Source organism: Ceratotherium simum, chromosome 10, assembly GCF_057802395.1.
Source record: "Ceratotherium simum simum isolate JZ-2026a chromosome 10, ASM5780239v1, whole genome shotgun sequence".
Classification (NCBI taxonomy): domain Eukaryota; kingdom Metazoa; phylum Chordata; class Mammalia; order Perissodactyla; family Rhinocerotidae; genus Ceratotherium; species Ceratotherium simum.
Window position 1 is genome coordinate 76,440,770 of NC_141909.1, and position 20,687 is coordinate 76,461,456.

At 48.3% G+C, this 20,687-nt stretch overlaps 1 protein-coding gene across 1 annotated transcript; it reads right to left on the reverse strand.

Annotated features, from left to right (window-relative positions):
- Positions 1 to 14,126: 14,126 nt before the first annotated feature.
- RASL11A (RAS like family 11 member A) lies at positions 14,127 to 16,493 on the reverse strand. The gene is made up of 4 exons (XM_004435279.3): positions 16,253 to 16,493; positions 15,925 to 15,981; positions 15,740 to 15,819; positions 14,127 to 14,849 (listed from the first exon to the last, which is right to left on the reverse strand). Exons 1-4 carry the CDS (start codon positions 16,374 to 16,376, stop codon positions 14,382 to 14,384), a joined length of 729 nt encoding a protein of 242 aa, XP_004435336.1. The 5' UTR covers positions 16,377 to 16,493; the 3' UTR covers positions 14,127 to 14,381.
- Between the last annotated feature and the right edge of the window lie 4,194 nt (positions 16,494 to 20,687).

A 20,687-nucleotide genomic window follows, 5' to 3' on the forward strand; every position in this document is an offset into this window, starting at 1 on the left:
ATTTAGGGACGATGAGTAGAGAAAGCCTCGCAGGAACCACGAGAGGCTTGTGCAGGGAACCATGGGCTGCCAGTCTGGATAGGTGGGTAAGATTCAATGGTGCCTGAGAGGGAGGACTCCATTTCCGCCTGCCCTTCACCTCCTACAGGCTGGAGGTCAAGGAGAAGGGGCTGAAGGAGCGGAGGAAGGCAGACCATTCCTCCTTCCGGGGAAAGGATGGAGAGAGGGAGGAAACAGTGACGACTACAAGCTGCTTTGACTAAAATCGTGCAAGCGTTCTTCCAGTTGGAAAGTGCTGTAGATCTGGGTTCTGATTGTTGGAGTGGGCGTTTGGATTTGCACGTCAGTGTGGGAAAAGTGACTTGACTGCCTATTTTTGAGCATCTAAATCTGTCACCGGCTGAATGATTCTGTTTGTATACCCCTCACAGGATGAGTATTACTGCTCACACAGAGACTTCCTCAAAGCAGGGACGGTGGGAGCCAGGAGAAGCTTACACGGGGCCCGTGACTGGCCTCTGAGACCAGAGTTAGTGCCTCTTGCAAGACCCCCCCAAGTGCCCCTAACATAGAATCACCAGTGAACATGTCGGCTTCCTAACATATGCTGGGGGCAGGGACAATGAAGACAGGGGTCTGTGCCCTGCTGAACTCCCCTTCTGTGGGACTTTGCGAGCACTGATGGGATTCTAGTGCAGCCAGTCCTAACTGTCCAGTGCAGCTGGATCATTGAAGTAAGCAAGGGCTTTCTGGCCAAAATTGGTAGTCAGGCACCTCCTTGCTTGTTCCTGGTACTCAGAGTCCTCAGTGTAGCCAAGAAACAGTAAAGGAAAACTTGTAAAACGTGCGTTGTTTCTTTTCTGGAGTAGGAAAAAAAACGGGGGTGGTCTACTCTGTGCCAAAGGAATGAGTGAGGCACTAACTACCTCGTTACAAAGATCTGGTGATGCTGTTCAGGTAGGTTGTATTGAGAATTCAAAATGCTACTGGAAGTATGTTATTTTCTAAAAATGCCTTTGCCAATAAATGTTGGGCTTTGGAGGAAAGGAATCTAAAAATATTAAAGCTAAATTAAAAGAGACTAAAAAGACACGATAATTGAATGTAATATGTGACTGGATCTTCTGCTAGTGAGAAAGAAATGCCATAAACAACATTACTGGATACAAGACCCTTATCAAACCACAGTGAGATACCACTTCACACCCACTAGGATGGCTGTAACCAAAGACAGATAATAGTAAGTGCTGACAAGGGTGTGGAGAACTTGGAACCCTCACGCATTGCTGATGGAAACTTAAAATGGTACACCTGCTTTGGAAAACAGTCTGGCAGTTCCTCAAATGGTTAAACATAGAGGTATCATGTAACTTAGCAATTCCACTCCTATGGATGTACCCAAGAGAGGTGAAAGCATATGCCCAGACAACAACTCGTACACGTATGTTCATAGCAGCACTATTCATAATAGCCACAAAGTGGAAACAACCCAAATGTTCATCAACTGATTAATGGATAAACAAAATGTGGTACATCCAGGTAGCAATAAAAAGTAACAAGCTATCAGGCCATGAAAACACAGAGAGGAAACTTAAATGCATATTACCAAGTGAAAGAAGTCAGTCTGAAAAGGCTACATATTGCATAATTCCAACTATATGACATTCTGGAAAAGGAGTACAAGGGATTTTTAGGGCAGTAAAACTGTTGTTATGATACTGCAAAGGCGGACACACATCACCAAACATCTGTCAAAACCCATAGAATATACACACCAAGAGTGAACCCTAAGGTAAACTATGGACTCCAGGTGATGTGTCAATGTAGGTTTATCAATTGTAACAAATGTACCACTTTGGTGCAGGATGCTGATAGTGTGGAAGGCTGTGCCTTAGCTAGGGACAGCTGGTGTGTGGGAAATCTCTATACCTTCCACTCAATTTTATGTTGAACCTAAAACTTCTTTAGAAAATAAAGTCTATTTTTTAAAAGATGGAATGAGGGGGGCTAGCCCAGTGGTGTAGTGGTTAAGATCGCACGCTCTGCTTTGGTGGCCCAGGGTTCTTGGGTTCAGATTCCAGGCGCGGACCTATCCACTGCTTATCAAGCCATGCTGTGGCAGCGTCCCATATACAAAATAGAGGAAGATTGGCACAGATGTCAGCTCAGGGACAATCTTCCTCAAGCAAAAAGAGGAAGATTGGCAACAGATTTTAGCTCAGGGCCAATCTTCCTCACCAAAAAAAAAAAAAAAAATGAAATGAGGCCCCAAGCCAAGGAACCCAGGCAACCTCTATAAGCTGAAAAAGAAAAGAAATGGATTCTCTCCTAGACCCTGTGAAACAAATGCAGCCTGGCCAACACCTTGATTTGAGCCCAGTGAGACCATTTCAGACTTCTGACCTCCAGAACTGTAAAGGGAACGCATCTTGTTTGAAAGCACCAGGTTTGGAGGGATTTCTTACAGCAGTCACAGGAAACAGATACAGAAGCATTGTTTGATAAATGCGTGCAGTGGTTATATAAGATGATAGCAATAGGAGAGGCCCGGCAGAGGACACAGAGGAAGCTCTACGCTATCTCTGCTTTTGTAAATGCTTTTGTAAATCTGAAATTAGTTTTTCCTTTTTTTTTTTTTCAAGAGGCTAAGATTTTCCAGAAGTAAGCAGGTGAGGCCACACAGTGCGGCAGGCCCTGGAGTCTCCCTGGTCCCAGTGCCATCCTACCTCACAGCAAGAAGCTGGACGGAGCAACCAGAGCCAACGAAAACCAACAACTCCCCACAGGCGCTGCCCTGAGGGAACCTCGACCGCCAATCGCCACCAGTTTTAAAGAAGAGCACTCATCTGTAGCACTGACCTGCAAGCCCCTTGCAAGAGAGAAATTTGGTAATTATCCAAAGATTTAAAGGTTGAACGGGTAATAACATAGAAAATGTGCTAAGCATCGTGATGTACATCCTCACTAAATACTTGTTGTGAAAGCAAGGATGTTGTGCCAGCCCCATGGAGTGGCGCTTAGTGAACACAGAAATTGTTTATAGAGTATTAAAAAAACACTGCTTTGTGTGTGTGTACTCATTCCTTAGGTTGAGAAAAGTAGGGTCTTAACAACCTAGTTTCTCCTTCTTAAAAGTTTTATCATAATTATTATGAAATTAAGAAACTTTACAGAAAGAAGTTAATGTTAAATTCTAAGCTATTTACGTCGCCCCACCTGCCCCTTGGGTGTAAGGAACATTGCTCTTCATGGGCGGTAACCTCCACCCCGGGGAGCAAGGGTGCTCGCTCCGCATCCACTCAGCCCTCCCAGATGGCCTCCTCTGGCCCTGAGCTGTATTCTGAGTGGAGGGCATCTTTGTATCCCCTCAATTCCACTTCTTCTTCCATCCAGCCCTGTTGGAGGTCCCTTCATTGATAAGGAATGTTTCTTGGGGCCAGCCCCGTAGCCTAGTGGTTAAGTTTGGCACGCTCTGCTTCAGCACCCAGATTCGCAGGTTCAAATCCCAGGCACCAACATACACCGCTCGTCAGCCATGCTACGGTGGCATCCCACATGCAAAATGGAGGAAGACTGGCACAGACGTTAGCTCAGGGCTAATCTTCTTCAAGCGAAAAAAGAGGAAGATTGGCAACAGATGTCAGCTTAGGGCAAATCTTCCTCACCAAAAAAAAAAAAAATATTTCTTTTCCTCCAGGCTTCTCACGCTAAAAAAAAAAAGGGTCAGCTTCAACACCTCCATCTCCTTTGCTCTAAACCTCCAGGCCACCTCTTTCCTGTGGACTCTGCTTTTGAACCATCCCCCCTGCATCTGCCACCCCCTGTCCATCCCCCCTCCCCCCGCCCTGCCCCAGTCCAGGGCTCTGTTGCGATGGCCGCAGCTGCTGCCTGTGCCCCTCAGCTTCCTCCCCGGGCTCCCGCCGCCTGCGGAACGGATCCCCCTCCTTGCTATCTTTGGCCTCAAGATCTTCACAAGCTGCTCGCAGACTCGCCTCACCTGCCCCTGGCCCCCACTTGCATGTACCCCCAAACCAAAGGGCCTGCTCCTCAGAGAAGGCCGGTCACATCAGCGCCTGGAACTCTGTGCTCCGACCACTCCCTCAGGCTGGCAGCTCCCGCCTCCCTCGCCCCGGACAAGCTCCTCATGTTAGCTCCCCACGCTGCTCCCAGAGCAGGCTGCTCGTCCCTTCCTCGTGGCCTCTGCTGAGCTGGCCTTGTACGCTGTGATCTGGGTAGCTGTCTTAGCCTCTTTACCGGAGTGCAAGTTCCCTCAGGCAACTGTTGATTTAAGCAGCCAGCAGAGCGGCTGGCTCCTAGTGCCCGCCAGCCTCCTGGTAAAGGGGCAGTTGAGACCACGGGATCTGCAGGCAAGGTCTGGCCCCATCTCAGCTCTGCCTTTCCCCAACTGCCTGACCTGGGAAAAGCCTCTCAGCAGCCATGTGCCTCAGTTTGCACATCTGCAACATGGGGATAATAGTACACGCCTCACAGGATCGCTGCAAGATAAAATGAGGTAACCCACAAAAAACCCTTTAGAACAGTGTCCAGCACGTGCCAAATCCTTGAGAGATTTTAGGCATTATTATTCCTGGACCCCACCTGGAATTGCTGTATCAGGGTCTCTGGGAGTGGGCCCAGGAGTCTGCACTTTAAACAAGCACCCCCAGGTGAATCTACTGTGCACCAAGTTTTGTGGACCACTAATGTAATCCAAATCTCTTGTTTTGTAGATGAGGAACTTGAGGACCCCGTGAGGTGAAATGACTTGCCCAAGTTCAAAAAGGACCAGTCTACCACCGTCCAGTCTACCTTTAATCATTCACGGCCTTGAGCAAGTCCAAGCAGCACCAACCGACTTTGATTTTCAGATGCCTTCCCGAGCCAGAGGTCTTTTACCTAGTGGGCAGCCTAGAGGGAACCAGAGCCGTGGAACAGGCGTGTACAGGAAGCCCAGCTTTGGCCACTACACCCAACTCCTTTTACATCTGCAGCTAGAGGACCAAAGCCCATGAAGGACCACTTCTTTCATTTCCTCCATTCTAAGCCCCTCAAGTTCATAAGTAAGGAAAGCCTTGACCATCAGATTGGTCTTCAGTCTGGCCATGGCAGAGGACCTTTCTGTGATTTGTATGGGTCACTTGGGAGGAGCTGAGCTGGGCACCCCAGACGCCAGCCTTCTCAGGCACCAGGAACAGAAAGCCATTGAGAGGACACTGGGCAGAGCCATTCGGGAGCAAACTTCCCCTTCCTTCTTCAGCTGGACTTGAAGGAAAATCTTCCCTTCTCTTCCTCATCCTCTGCTAGCCTGTGGAAACCCAGAGAATCTGTCTTCTGATGGATTCTGCGGTGGTGACCACCAGTTGTCTCTAATATCCATTGTCTCATCCTTTAATAAATAAATGGTAGTAGATTTTTTAGTTGAGTACATGCTGCCCAGCTGAAGACTGCATTTCTCAGTCACATGGTGGAATGTGAGCAGTAGGGACGTGGTCAACTTTAGGGTCCTAGCCTTAAAGGAAAGGACCTCCTCGCCCCTCCCCAGCCCCCTTTCTGCTCTCTGGAACATGGACATGGCTGAGAGCCATCTTAGACCTTGGGAACGAGGGTGACACCTAGGAAAGGGATAGTGACAGAGAGGCGGAGCCTGGGTCCCTGATGAATCCTCAGAGCAGAGCCACACGCCCAGCTTGAACTGCACGTGTGGGAGAAACAAACTCGCCTCTTTTTGAGCCATTTAGTTTCCATGTCGGCTAAACCCGTGTCCTACTACAGAATTCAAGAGTGGCCTACAGAGGCGTGTTTCCTTCTGCCCTGCGCTGCCATCCCTGCAGCAAGGTGTGCAGTGGGTAGAGCACCGGCTGTGGGTTCAGACAGACTCAGCTTGAATGTGGGCTTAGCCATTTACTGACTGTCTTAGTCAGCCAGGGCCACCGTGACAAATCACCACAACCAGGTGGCCTCAACCACAGAAATGTCTTGTCTCCCGGTTCTGGAGGCTAGAAGCGTGAGGTCGAGGTGTCGGCAGGGCTGTGCTCCATCTGAAGGCTCTAGGGAAGGATCTGTTCCAGGACTCTCTCCAGCTTCTGGTAGTTCCTTGGCTTGTGGGCGCATCACCCCAATCTCTGCCTTCATCTTCACATGGCGTCCTCCCCGTGTCTCTTCACATCGTCTTCCCTCTGTGCATGTCTGTCTGTGTGTCCAAATTTCCCCTCTTTATTACGACACTAGTCATATTGCATTAGGGCCTACCCTAATGACCTCATTTTAAGTCAATTACCTCTGTAAAGACCCGATTTCCAACAAAGGTCACATTCTGAGGTACTTGGGGTTGATATATCTTTTTCGGAGGAACATCGTGCAACCCGTCACACTAACTTTCTTTACTGACAGAATTTGGGTATTTCCTTAATGTCTTAGGACCTCAGCTTCCCCAATGTCAGGTTTATATTAATTCTTAGGGTTTGATGTAAGGGTCCCCTGATGCATTTGGGCCTTGCCGTCACCACCGTCACCTTTACATTTGAAGGCAGGTGCCCCTTCCCATCATCCAAGCATCAGTAATTGTGTGTAGTGGCCTTTGAAGTTTTTCTGGCTATTTGGTCTAAAAACGGCCTTCCAACATCTGGGGAGAGCCCTCACCCCACAGGTCTGGATAGGAGGCGGGGCCCCTCTACCTCAGCAGATGCTGAAAATGCCAGATTCTTACTTCCTCGGCCTCCTTGTAGCTACAAAGTCCTAAAGGTGGTTCTCCAGCTCTTCCAGTGATTCTGTGAATTACCCAATGACGTTTTTTTTGTGTGTGAGGAAGATCAGCCCTGAGCTAACATCCATCCCAATCCTCCTCTTTTTGCTGAGGAGGCCCTGAGCTAACATCTATTGCCAATCCTCCTCCTTTATTTTCCCCTTTTTGCCCCCAAAGCCCCAGTAGATAGTTGTATGTCGTAGTTGCACATCGTTCTAGTTGCTGTATGTGGGACGCGGCCTCAGCATGGCCGGAGAAGCGGTGCCTCAGTGCGCGTCCGGATCCGAACCCGGGCCGCCAGTAGCGGAGTGCACACACTTAACTGCTAAGCCATGGGGCCAGCCCCCCAATAACCTTTTACTAGAACTCTTTTTCACTAAATCAGCCAGAGTCTTTTCTATTGCTTGCGAGTGATAGCCTTGACAGATACACCATGCAACATTTAAGGGCCAAAAATGGCTGATTAAGAGAATGGTAGCAGCTTCCAGATGACCCATGAGGGTGCATATAGTAGGACAATTCGCATGGAAAGCAATCCAGTACAGTGACTTTCAAGTAAGAAAGACTTTGATTTAAATCTCAACTGTGCCACTTACAAGCTGAGACACCATGAGCAAGTTAATTAACCTTTCTGAGTCTCATTTCTCATCTGTCAAATAGTGATGATAATAATAATCTACTTAATGAATTGTTGGGAGGATTAAATGAGAGAATGCACCTAAAACTCTTACTGTATGTGGTGGTTAATTTCATGTGTCAATTTGACTGGGTCATACCGTACCCAGATATTTGGTCAAATGTTATCCTGGGTGTGTTTAGGAGGGCGTTTCTGCGTGAGATAACATTTGAATCAGTAAACTGAGTAAAGTAGATTGCTCTCCCTACTGTGGATGGGCCTCACCCAATCAGTTGAAGGCCTGAATAGAACAGAAAGGCTGACCTTCCCCTCCAGCAAGAGGGAACTTGGCCAGCCTGACAGCCTGAGCTGGGACGTCAGTCTTTCCCTGCCGTAGGAGTCAGACTGAAACATGGGCTCCTCCGGGAGCTTGAGCCTGCCAGCTTTCAGACTGGAACTACACCATTGGCTCTCCTGGGTCTCCAACTTGCCAACAGCAGATCTTGGGACTTCTCAGCCTCCATGATCACATGAGTCCATTTTTTATAATAAATCTCTTGATATATATATATACACACACACATATACATATATATATCTCCTGTTAGTTCTATTCCTCTGAAGAACCCTAATATATTGCAATACATGTAACAATAGTGCATATCCAGTAATTATAGTAGCTAATGGTTGTTGTCAGCTTTATCATTACGCTACAAGCAATGTGACCAGCACACAGCCCCCAGCGATAGCCCCTCAAACATTTCAGCAGCATCCTCATATTTTCCCCATCTGGAGAAACTCATTGGCCTTTTTTTCTTTCTTTACTTTTCTTTTTTTTTGAGGGAGAGTGGCCTTGAGCTAACACCTGTTCCCAATCTTCCTCCTTTTTTCCTTTTTTCTCCCCAAAGCCCCAGTGGATAGCTGTATGTCATAGCTGTGCATCCTTCTAGTTGCTCTATGTGGGACGCCGCCTCAGCACGGCTTGAGCAGTGCGTAGGTCCGCAACCAGGATCTGAACCAGCAACCCCCAGGGCTGCTGAAGTGGAGGGCGCGAACTTAGACCGCTACGCCACCAGGCCGGCCCCATTGGGCTTTCTTTTTAAACCCTGAACCTGTTGCCTCTCTCCTGCTCTTCCCAGCGCAGACACACACACACACGCGCGCGCGCGCGCGCGCAATTCCCGGAGATGTTCTGGACCAGATTGAGTTGAGGCGGGGTAGCGCTGTTAGCTCCCAAGAGTGCATTGTGAATTTCTGCTTCCGGCATCTTCTCCACTCTGTAGTAAACCATTCACTCCCGCAGCCCCCTCGGGAGGCTGACGTTCGGCCATCCCCCTCCTCCTCTGCGAGGTGCTACCCTCCTGCCTCCAGGAGCAAAGAACACGCTTGAATTTCTGGGGGCTGCTGTGGAGGCTGCTTCTCCGGGCTCCGGTCAGAGAAGAGTCGGAGGAGAGAACGCGGCCGGGGGGGTGTCGCCGGGGCACGCTGACCTAGATAATGCCCCCCACGCCCATCTCCGCCCACTGCCCCCACCCCATGATGCCTTTCAAAGCGGTGACTCAGGGGGAGACCGTCCCAGAGAAGGACGCGGCTCCGGCAGGCGGCGCCGAGGAGACCCGGAGGAGGCCGGCGAGGGCAGCCCACCGGCCCCCAGCCTCCGCCGCAGTCCCCCGGGCGAACGCAGGGCCCAGCCCTCCCCGGGCGGCACTCCCGCCTTCTCCCCTGCAAATCCGCCTTCCCCTGGGTAAACAGGGAGCGGGGGTGAGTCCAGACTGCGAACCTGCTCCAAGGCCGCAAGCATGAGACAGCCGGTCTCAGGACCACTCAGGGAGCTCCCTAAACACAGATTTCTGCTCCGGCTCAAACACACAGCGACGGAAGCCCCGAGAGTCCCCAGAAGTTGTCGGCGCGCACGCAGGCCTGGCCGGGGAGGGTGGGGGGCATGGGAGGGGCGGACAACCCTGAACCGAAGGGAATTCTTTTCCCTCCCTGGAGCCAGACCTCCTAGTTTCCTGGCTTATGTGACCTCAGGCCATTGCGTGACCTCTCTGAGCCTCAGTGTCTTCGTCTGAAAGATGGGCGTGATAACAGCTATTGGGGAGGTTAAGGTGCCCGGCACATGGTAAGGGATCAAAAATTGATAGGTATCATTACTGAAGGAATAATTGCGCCCCTGCAAACCTTCTCGTTCCCAGAGGTGACATGGGAAAACTCACGTCTTTCAAAGCAACCACTGTACATTTTAGAGTATACGAGCAAGCTCTAGAAGCACTTTTTTTCCTAAAACAGCTTCATAACGTACAAATGTACCTTTAAAAAATAATGACAACTACAACTTACTGAGCACCTCCTATGTGTCATAATCTGCCAACAATTCTGGCTGGGGGTTGGTACTATCCCCACTTTTCATATTGCACTCTGACCACATCACAGATCCATCAACAGCAAAGCGGGATTTGAAACTGATCTCACTTGAACCGTCGCTGTGCTGCCTCATAGAGCTGGTTAGCAACCGCCTGTTCATCCTGAAACGTCTGTGTTTTTCCAGTTATAAATCCGTGTCACTGTTTCCAGGCAAGATCTGTTTGTACAAGTAAGACTTGCCGTGAACAATGTTCTTCTAATTTAAACAGAGTGCCAATAAGAAATGACAGCAAATAGTTTACAATTTTAACTCATTAATCCTCAACTGAACATAATAATGCTCAAAGAAAATAAGGCTTTACAACTTATAGAGTTAGAAACATCATTTTCTTAGCAAGGGTGCTTTCACACTCTGGGGTATTTGCCTCTGCTGCCCACTCTGCTCTGTGACCTGCACCCTCCACTGATTTTGCCAGCACTCTCAGATTCGGGTCAGAGTCTTTTCTCACCTTTTACTCCACAGAGTCCCACCCTCAAGGCCGGGCCCCAGAACTCCTAGGGGACTGAGTTCCTGGAAAAGGAATGCTGTCTTGATCACGACAACATTTAGCACAGGGCTTTGCATGAAGCAGGTTCTCAATAAATGTGATTAGAAGTCATGCAAATCACCATTGTGGTGGTCTTTATAAAGATAGGAGGAAAACTGAAAGCAACGATACCGATTTTGTTCAAGGAGCCCTACTCTAAAGAATGTTCACTTTCCGGTGAAAGAGAAAGGTGTCTCAGACAGTGTGGCAGAGGGAACCCGGAATACAGATACACATCATGCACCCATAGCTACATTTCTCTAATGGTTCACCTAGCAACTATTTTTGAAGATCCTGTTTTGTCCTGGATACTCTAACAGGTGTTGTGGAGCTGAAGATGAATGGGTACCCGTCCCACCCTAGTGGAGCTGATTTTCCACAGGGGCAGAAGCACAGGAGGGCATGCAGACGTGGGGCTGATGACATTTTATCTTCAATATGCACATTTCTACTCTGTATGCTGAAAACTGCTCTGCTATTGCAAACAGATCATCACTTACATCAGTTAATTTTTCCTAGAGCCCTAGCTAACAATGGTGTCAGGAAAATAATTGTTTGGGTTCTTTTTTTTTCCCTATATCACATCTTTCTTATTGAGTGTCAAAACAGCTTGAGACTACTTTAACAAAGTCTTTCAAAATATTCCACCTTTTGGAGACAGATCAAATGGTAAGAATAAATTATTAATCACACAAAATATCTTTGCATCATAAGTTTGAATTGGTAACTTCGCATAATGAGAAGATGAAAATACAACATATACAAGGGAAAAAAGGCTATTTGAGCCCCAAGTTCATGACTAAACCGTCATCTTGTCTTTTCTACTTGCTCTTTTGTTCACTGCCGCCTTCCACAGCTATTTATTTTAATGCATTTCTCCAAACAGATATTAATAAACTTCAGAGCTTCCGTTGTGCCCTTCACCTCAACACAAGCAAAACAAATTTATTTTCTTCTGTTATAATTGATTTATTTTTCCATTTTTTGAGTTTGCTTTTCATGAGTCACATGTGAAGTATAGAATGTTAGCAGGATGTACAATTTAGCCGTTTGGAATTCATCCATTTCTCAGGACCACACTGACAGATACGTTAATTAAATCACTCTGCGGTTTTAGGGCAGAATTAGGACTGAGCCTTGACCAGAAGGAGGATGAGTGGTGGCAATGGAGACCTGGGGATTCCAAAGGAGGATGGGAGAGGGGGAGCAAAGAGGACCTGGACGCTGCACTTCCACCTCCCTCCTGGGGAAGGAGGTGATCTTCACAGTGACGACGACACTTGAGAGGTAATGCAAAACTATCAGATAAAAATGTGTACACTGTCCTGTCCACACCCACCCAAGTTTTCAACATTCTGCCCAATGTTTTAGGAGTTCTGCCCCCACCAGCAACATAATGACACAGGGCTCTGCCCTCCGCATTCCTGCGGGAAAGGGAGGTTGGCTCAGAGCTCAGCTTTCTCTCTAAGGGCCTCCTTGGTGCCCAGTCAAGCCCAAATCCTCAGATCCTCTTCCCTACACACAGATCCAACAACTTCCTGCCCTGCCTGCCTCCTGATAACTCCATGTTCCCCTCTTCCATCTCCAGGCTACTATCCCTGGAGCCTTCTAGATCTTCCCCAAGTACCTGACCCTCAAGAGACCCCACTGCCATCAGCAGGAGGCCCGAGAATGAGAGACAACAGGCATTGAGGTCCCTCGGAGACCAGGGCACCAGGTCCTGTGCTGGGCCCACTTTGGGACCAGAGAATGAAGGAAGCTCTGAGGCCCTGGAGGGCAGTTACTTGTGATGCTGAGGACAGGAAAAATCTATGTGGAGCGCTTTCTGCTGGCCCTCCAGCCTCCCTGAGCCCCTAGAGGCCGTTATCCCTTCAGAACTGTCCTGGGACTCATCTTTTGACCCCTCTGGTCCACAGCATGCTCTCCCTGGAGAGCTCATGGGTACTTCCTGTCCTCACTTGGAACGTGATCACAGGCTCCTTGGGACATCTCTTGTATTGTTCTCTAGCTGTTACATTATGATTTAACTTTGTCCCATGGATGTTTGATCTCAGCCCCTTGCAGGCAGAGGAGCTGCTGGCACTGGGTGGAGATCTGGGCAAGTTGTGGCCGTGGCAGTGACTAGGAGGATCGGCTATTCTCGTGTCCACACCCACAATGGTAAGATGTATGGTAGGAAGCAGGAATGGACGATGATAGAAAGAACCCCTTTTGTTCTAAGGGTATGCAAACAAGCAAGGAGAATTAGGCACCTTTTAAAAGATAACGGAATCCAAAATAATATTTTTCCTTAATTATTTGGACACTCCTTTAGACATGAATTATCCAATTTTCCTAATCCTTCATGCCATTTTGCATAGGTATATACCCCTCAACTACAGGGAAGAGTAGTGTTACCATCACAGCTCTGGACAGAGGTATCTTTAGAAGTACGAGTAATGAATGGTCTGCAATGGCCAGAAGCTGCATATGTGTCACTTCCTCTCTGTCACTGCTAATAACCTTTAACTACTCAGAAAATCTCCTGTCTTTCTTCTGCAGAAGTGACAAGTTGTTTCATTGTATTGTCCCATTATTGTCCCTTGGCACCAAAAAATAATACATTCATTCATTTATTCATCAAATATTTACCAAAAACCTACCACTCTGTGTGCAAGCACTGGCTAGAAGCTTGGAATACAAAGTCATAAAATGCAGTTACTGCCCTCAAGCAACTCCTTCCAATGGGGGGTGACAGATAGCTACATGACATGGTTGGGTTATAACACAAATGCTACAGAACTAGAGGAAGACTCAGAGAAGGCACTCCAGAAGCTGAATGTAGCATGTGACTTGGGTCTTGGAAGATGAGTTAGCAATCCTTTAGGGGGAAAAGAGGAAAAAATATTTAAGGCAGAGAGAAGAGTTCGTGCCAAGGCAGGGAGGCATGAAAGAACCTGGTGTATACTGAGAAAGGCAGACCCTTCTGTTGGAATGGACTGTCAGCTGTATGTGTGTGTGTGTGTGTGTGTGTGTGTGTGTGTGCACGTGCACTCACATGGGCACTCATGAATGTGTGTTTTGGCAGAAGGGGATGATGAGGCTGGAGAGATGGTGAATAATCTTGATGCCATGCTTCATTTATATTTTATACAGTAAATAAGAGGAAACCAGCTGAGTTTTTTCAATCATGGAAATGAAATGACTAGGGTTGGTTTTAGTAAGGCTGTTCTGGTATGAAGAATTAGAGGGATGTCATTCCAGAAGCCAAGAAACCAGAGTCCTACCTAGACTCTTGCCTGTTAGCTTAGGCAAGAGCTGTAAAGTCCTGAACTAAGGCAAAGTGATGCTTTAGAGAAAAAGTGGATTGACAGATCAGGTGCCCTATTGGATGGGAGGGTCAGGGAGACAGGAGGGAAGGCGAATTTGTAGGCAACTCCTGGAGGGTGGAGTGCATGTACTGACATAAGGAACACTGGAAAAAGCGTTTTTGTTTTCTTATTAAGGGTGGAGAGGATAAACTTCCATTTGCACCAATAAATAATAATATTCTTCATGTTTGTAATTTTTAGCATCAGCCCACAAAGAACCTCTTCCCTTGAAAATCACATGGTGTCAATTTCATGCCTGCAGCAAAGTGCCTGATTAAGGACATCCTGCAGTTATTCAAATCCCTTCCCTCCACATACTTTCCTTTCTCCCATGACAGATTCCCTCTACATCAACCCCTCCCTCCCGCAAGACACCAATCAGAGTTCAGACCGAGGGCAAGCATGGAGCAGTTCTGGGCTCTGGTGCAAGTATGATTTCTATAAAAAGACATTTAAAAAACAAGGAGCAATGTTGCCATTTTGCCTTTAATGGAAAAGTGGCGAGCAGTTACAGTAAAAAAAAAATCTTTTATTTAAAAAAAAAAAAACTCCATCCCACTTCTAGGCAATCACTGTTTGAATTTTCAGAAATACGCATAGACTTGAAAACCTATAGTCTGTATAAAAATAAACTCTGAATGTGTGATTAAAAAGGGAGACTCCCAGTCTTTCCAGCTGCACAAATGCATCATAAAAAGGAGCCAAGTCTGTCGGAGGTGGGTCTACCCCAGTGCCGAGGGCGCTTTGACTTTGGAAGACAGAGCCTGCTTGAAGCGCCTCTTCAGGTCTTGCATGTTGGGAGAACGCGGCCGGGGAAGGATGGAGGCTCTTCTCCTCTCCCCACTGAGGCTGTGCAGCTTGCTCACTTCTTTGCAGAGATGCTGAAACACATCACAGACATCTTCGTAGTTTTCACTGGTGGAAATTTCCAGGAACAGGCTGCCCAGCTCGTTGGCTAGTTGAATGCCGTCATGCGTCTGCACCTGCCGGGCGTGCAGAAGGTCCCCCTTATTGCCCACAATGATGACAGGGGCCTTAGAGTCAGGGTGGACCTTCCGGATGTGCTGGTAAAGGGGGCGGATGGACTGGTAGCTGTCGTAGTCAGTGATGGAGTAGACCAGCAGAAAGCCCTCTGCCCACTGCACGCATTTGGACAGGGAATCGACTAGCTGGGTGAGGTTGTCTTGGACCTGAGGAAGATCAAATGAGTCTGGATCAAGGAAGCTCTCAGTGGGAGATGACTCAAAACGACATCAAAGTAACCCTTGAAAAAGAAATCACTAAATATAGTTTTCAGATCCTACTTAGCTTCTGCAGAAGGATGCTTTTGATACACAAAGAGCAAATTCTCAGGCACACTCCCTGCCTGGGTAACTTTATTAGCTGTCACCAATGCATTATTTTTAAACCCGGTGCTTGGCAGGTAGTCTGTGGTGAACCCTGGCTGACTGAAGAACGGCTTTAATGAGAACTTTCAAATCAGAATGGCACAATTTTTAGGGAACTAGCTCAGAATAAACAAAATTTTGAAAATAAGCCAAGATAAATATCTATTCCCAAACCCATAAAACTATTTTTAGCATGTCCTTCCTGCGAATGTTACAGAAGCAAATTCCTTCTTTCTGTTCTTCCAGAAGATCTTTCCTCCCCAGAAGGGAGAGCAATTAGCAACCTGTTAATCAAGTTACATTCCTGACTGCTTGCCAAGGGGTTGTCTGATTCCAATTCCTGACGACGGAACAGCTACAAACAGACGCACTTGTTAATGGTTCCATGGCCGAGCTCTAAAAGAAGTGTGAGACCCGTCTAAGTAGTGACGCCCCCACCAGGGTTGCAAAAAGAAATTAAGCGTCTCTCCCCCTTTCCGAGGTGGCGGACGGAAGGAGGAAGCTGCCTCCAACCATCCACCCTCCGCGCCCCACCCCCCGAGGGTCTCTAACACCCCAGTGACTGGCCCCATCTGGGGACAGCCCCCTCCCACACCTAAATGCATAACAGGCGCATTTAGACATCTCGCTCGTGCTCCGGAGCCCCTCGGTGTCTGGATGGGGGTAAGCTGTTTGCTCCTGGCAGTCCTTACCTGGATGCCCCCGGGAGTGTCCTGGATCTGCAAGGATAGCTGGTCTCCCTCTACATAGACAAGCCGTGAATACAACTTGCCTGGAGAATGAAGGAGAGTTTGCTTTTAAATTCTCACACTCTTATCGGGAAAAAGAAAACCCGAGCATGCAGCCACAAAAGCAGGGAGCACGAAATTATTCTAACCTGTATTCGGTTCATAATCGCCAATGAATCTTTTGGTCAGGAAGCGCACAATCATTGCTGAAAAGGAAACAGGAAAATCAACTGAAGGACTAGGACAAGACGGTGAAAGCCAGACACTGCTGGGGAAACGGAGGGAGTGACGGGCCGCAGAACTGCGGGTGCTGCCCGCATCCCAAGGCGCGGCCGCCGTGGCCTCCGCGGGTTTTGTGACGGGTACGACTGGAGTACGCCACCTGCCGCACCAGCCCCCATTCTCGAACAGGAGCCCCCAGTTGTCCCGGCCACGCCCGGGATGGGCGGCCGCCCGGCGCGGCCCTTAGGCACTTACCGCTCTTGCCCACGCGGCCGGCGCCCAGCACGGCCAGTTTGATGTCCTTGGGCAGGAGGTAGTCGGAGGAGGACTCCGGGATGGGCGCGAGAAGAAAGTGCCCGGACATGGTGGGCGGCCGCATGGAGCGCGCGCCGGCCGAGCGCGTCCCGTCGTGGAGAGCGCGAGCCAACGGAGCCGGGAGCGGCTCGCGCGTGGGGAGCGCGGGAACACGGGTGCGCGCGGACTGCGGCCGGCGCAGCTGTCAAGGCCCGCGGCTTTTAAAGGGCTCGGCGCGCGGCGGGGCGCGGCGGCCGCCTCCGGCTCCTCCTCTTCCCCGCCTCTTCCCGCAGCGGCGAGGAGGGGGAGGCAGCAGGAGAGCCGAGGGAACAGTCACCGCCGGTGTGCGCACCGCCTCGCCCCTTGACGCGCTCTGCTGGGGGACCGGGCTCCGGGCCCCCAGGCCCCGGAAATACAGCCACTAACCCCAGAGCGCACCAGAGGCCTGTCGTCAGGCTGTGCCTGCAAAGCCCTGGTGGCCCCCTCCACCCCGCAGAGGCGAACCTGGGTCACTAGACCAGTGGGTGAACCTGAGATCAGAGTTTTGAGCTGGGGAATGAAAGAAAGACGGGAAAATGCATGCAATCAGTCGAATGTTTCTCCAACAACAGGAGGAATAAATTCCTGCCGAATGTTGCCATTTTTATTTTCAAAATGTGCTGAGGAGTGATATTAACAGGGGAAAAGGGAGGGAGGGGAAAGAGCACTGAACTATTATCCGTGCAGTATAAGCCACTGCGGGCGCTGTGACCTTGCTCCAGTATGTGAAGGCCCCTTGGGAGCAGTAACTGTTTGCAGTTCGGCTCCAAACCCAGGCCCTCGCTGCCGGCGCTGGTTGGGTTTACTCATTAGCGAACACTCAAGCATTTCATCCATCTGCTGGGAGCCCCGGCCCTTGACTAATTCTCCATCACTAATACTGTCCTATGCACTTGAGTCATGCATTTGCTTCCTTATTCAAGGACTTACCTCTAGGGGTAAAGTGGAGTTTAGGGTAGGAGTGGGAGAGGGGGAGGAAGAGGACACAAAAGAGAAAAACGCCCTGGTCTTGGGATTCGGGAACCCACCATGGCAAGGCAGAAGAAGCCTTGGGATTTTATCTTTGCAGGTTAGACCTTAATGCTTCTGGCCTCCTGTGTTCCAGCCTCATATGTCCAACTGCCTATTAGACAGCCCCACCCTTAGTCACCCTTTTGTCTATCCTGGTTGTATGAACTTTCGCTGCATGACAAACCACACAAAACAATGGCTTAAAACAATAATTTCTCATAGTTGCTCACAAGTCTGTAGGTGGGTAGGGGGGAGTTGATTATCCTAATCTAGACCAAGCTCATCGGACCTTGGCTGAGCTCTCTCATGCATCTGCAGAGCTGGTGGCCTGGGGGGGTGGGGCAGTGGAGAGCTGGTGCTCTAGAATGGCATCTTCCAGCAGCCGGTTGGCAGTCAGCTGTGATGGGGGAGGGGCAGTGACTGAGTCACATGTCTCACTCAGCAGGCTGGCCTGGGCTTGTTCTCACGGTGGCTGTGAACAGAATTCCCAGAGTGAGTGGAAGTGGAAAAAGTCCTCTTGAGACCTAGGCTCTGAGGTGGAACCCATCACCTCTGCTGCTTTCTGCTGGCCAAAGCAAGTCACAATGGCAGCCCAAATTCAGAGTGGGGAAATACACTCCACTCCTTGGCAGAGGGAGCTGAAAAGTCACATTTGAAAGGGCTAGGATGCGGAGAGGAGTAGAGAATGGGATCCATTTTTGCAATCAACCCAATTAATGAATGTGCCTTCCTCTACCCAGTAGCCCAAGCCAGCGACCTGTGAGTCATCCTTGACTCCAACCACTCTCACTTCCACACTAATTAATCACCAAGTTCCACCATTTCCACTGCCCACATTTCTCCATATCTCCTCCTGTCCATCCCTACTGCTCTCTTCACTTGTCAACTGAAGAATCCTGAATAATCCTGAAGTAGAGCAGGAACAGATGGTGACTAGTTTACTTGTTCCTCCCTTGGGGAAGCTTTCTCTGATCACTCTGCCATCCCCACCCCTATCTCCCAGTTACTCACCCTGAGCACCCGTGGCAGCACTGATCTCAACTGTCATTACTTTCTGGTGGAACATTTGTTTCATGTCTCTCTCCAGGAGGGCAGGTCTTTAGTACTTGTGTCTTTAGTACTCAGCACATAGTGGTACCTGGGACTTCCAAGGTTCTTAATAAATGTTTGTTCACTGACTGACTTTCTGAATGAATAATGAATGAATGGTGTCTTCACTGTGTGAACTGGAAAAGACAGAAGTCATGTGTGAAACCATTATCCCAATACCTTGGTCTTGAGAGCAACCTGTTCTCATGAGAAAGTGTTGCAGGAAATGTCATGAGATGAACTGCCATATTTCAGTTGTACTGACTTCTGGCTGTTCACCAGGCAATCTCCTTCTGTTAACCTTCAGTTTAACTGCAAAGACTTGAAGCAGGGCACCTCCTTTCCTGCCAGGGGAAAAGGCACCGTGAAGACAGTTACTATTTACAGAACAACTTTCAAACTATTAGGTTCCAGGGGTCTTTGAGAAGTTCAGTGATAGGGGTCTGGGTTGTTGTCGCTCAGATTTTCTTAACCTCTCCTTATTGGACACAAAACAGCTCCTGCTTCACCAAACATCAAGTCCTCACCCAAGCAGGAAGGGAAGGAGGGACTCTCCTCCTTTGTCTCTTTTTATTATGAAATAAAATAATTTTCAGAAGAACCCAGCAGACTTTCTCTTACATCTCAATAGCCAGAACTGAGAAGCTGGGAAAGAGTTTATCCAAGTACCTAGCAAAGATGACTAGGATTGCCATGACTAGCTTAGAACAATCATACTTCCTCCCCAGGGGCTAGACACATTGCTACCCCTTTAAAAATCAAGAAACAGAAGAGGGGATCACTGTTGAGTAGCAGTCAATGGGATCCACCATAAACACTCTTCACTTTCCTGGGGTTAAAATGCAGAACTTCCAGGGGGAAAAAAGAGCCCTTTCTTGGCTGTACCTTGGGCTTATCTCTTCATCTCATTCCCTGTTTTACACTCCCTGTCAGGAATAAGATCATCTTAGTTTAAGGTCACCCAATAAGGAAGATTCCTAAGACTGTTCTCTGCCCGGTGAGAATTATGTTCCATTTTGCATTTACATTGCACCTTTGCTCAGAGAGCTCAAAATGTTACTTCATTCTTCCTGGAAAGTCCTTTGTACTTGCAAATACACAGATAATCCATGACCTTTTAATGCACACAATGTTACTGAACTGTAGAATTATAAATAGCCTTGCCTAAATCGTTGCTGCTTGTGTTCTATTTTGGAATTCTTTGTGTCTAGAGTTATGTAAAATTGTGGTGCAACCAATACAACACAGGCATGCTGAAGTGGTTTTAAAAACATAATAGAAATGCGTGGGCACAGATATGGATACACAAATCTGTGGGTGTTGAGAATGAGTGTGAAGGGCAAAATTTGGTAATACGCAAACAATATCAGGCTTGGGAAGTTAACCCTTTACCAGCCAAATAAGCTTGATTTCTAGCCCTCAGGTAAAACTTTGCGAAGGGTCCTCCTCTAGTTCAAGAATGTCCCTCCTACCAGCATCCATCACCCAACATCAACTACCTGTATATCTGAATCCTGGTGACTCAAGAGACTCTGCCTTTAGGTACTTTCCCCAGAATAGGAATTATGCTTCTGTCCTCTACCAGCTCCCTACTTTGTTTCAACAGTCAAAATTATTGAAAATCTACTGTCTGTTAAGGCTCCATTAAATGCTGGTATAGAATGCAAAGAACAGCTAACTTTTGATTATCAAACATTTATTGAGAGGACAACAAAGTAAAAGAGACTCCTGCCTGCCTTCACAAACATACCCACAGTGAACTTAATTATCATTCATAAATTACTACTGAGTTTACAAAAAAATTCTCAAATATTATCTTAATTCTTCCTTAATCTTAATCCTGTGAAATGGGTAAAATATCTTCTAAATTGAGGTTGAGACAAGTTTAGTAACGTATCCAAAGTCACAGAGCCATTCAGCAGTGAACACCCCAACCACTCTGATTTCAGGAAGTCTTGGCACTTTCCACCAGTGTAGAGAGCAGGACTGAGAACACTGTGGTCATATAAACGGAATGACAAAGCACGTTGGGGTGTGAACTCCAACAGAGCTGCAGCACGTCGGGGTGTGAACTCCAACAGAGCTGCCACAGGAATTACATCGGAACGGGGAGGGGGGCGGATGTGGTGCTGTAAATCAGGGAAAACTACAGGGAGAAATGAAATGACCTGGTCACTGAGCATGAGTAACATTTGATAGTTGGAAACATGGCTAGGGGGATGGCATATCAAATGGAGGGAACAGCATGAGCAAAATG

Excerpts from the sequence above, each read along its gene's own strand:
- RASL11A (XM_004435279.3), bottom strand. The coding sequence starts at position 16,376 with ATGCGGCCGCCCACCATGTCCGGGCACTTTCTTCTCGCGCCCATCCCG. Across the intron at positions 15,982-16,252 it reads CGGCCGCGTGGGCAAGAGCG|CAATGATTGTGCGCTTCCTG; the intron begins GTAAGTGCCTAA and ends TTTCCTTTTCAG. Across the intron at positions 14,850-15,739 it reads ACACTCCCGGGGGCATCCAG|GTCCAAGACAACCTCACCCA; the intron begins GTAAGGACTGCC and ends GATCTTCCTCAG.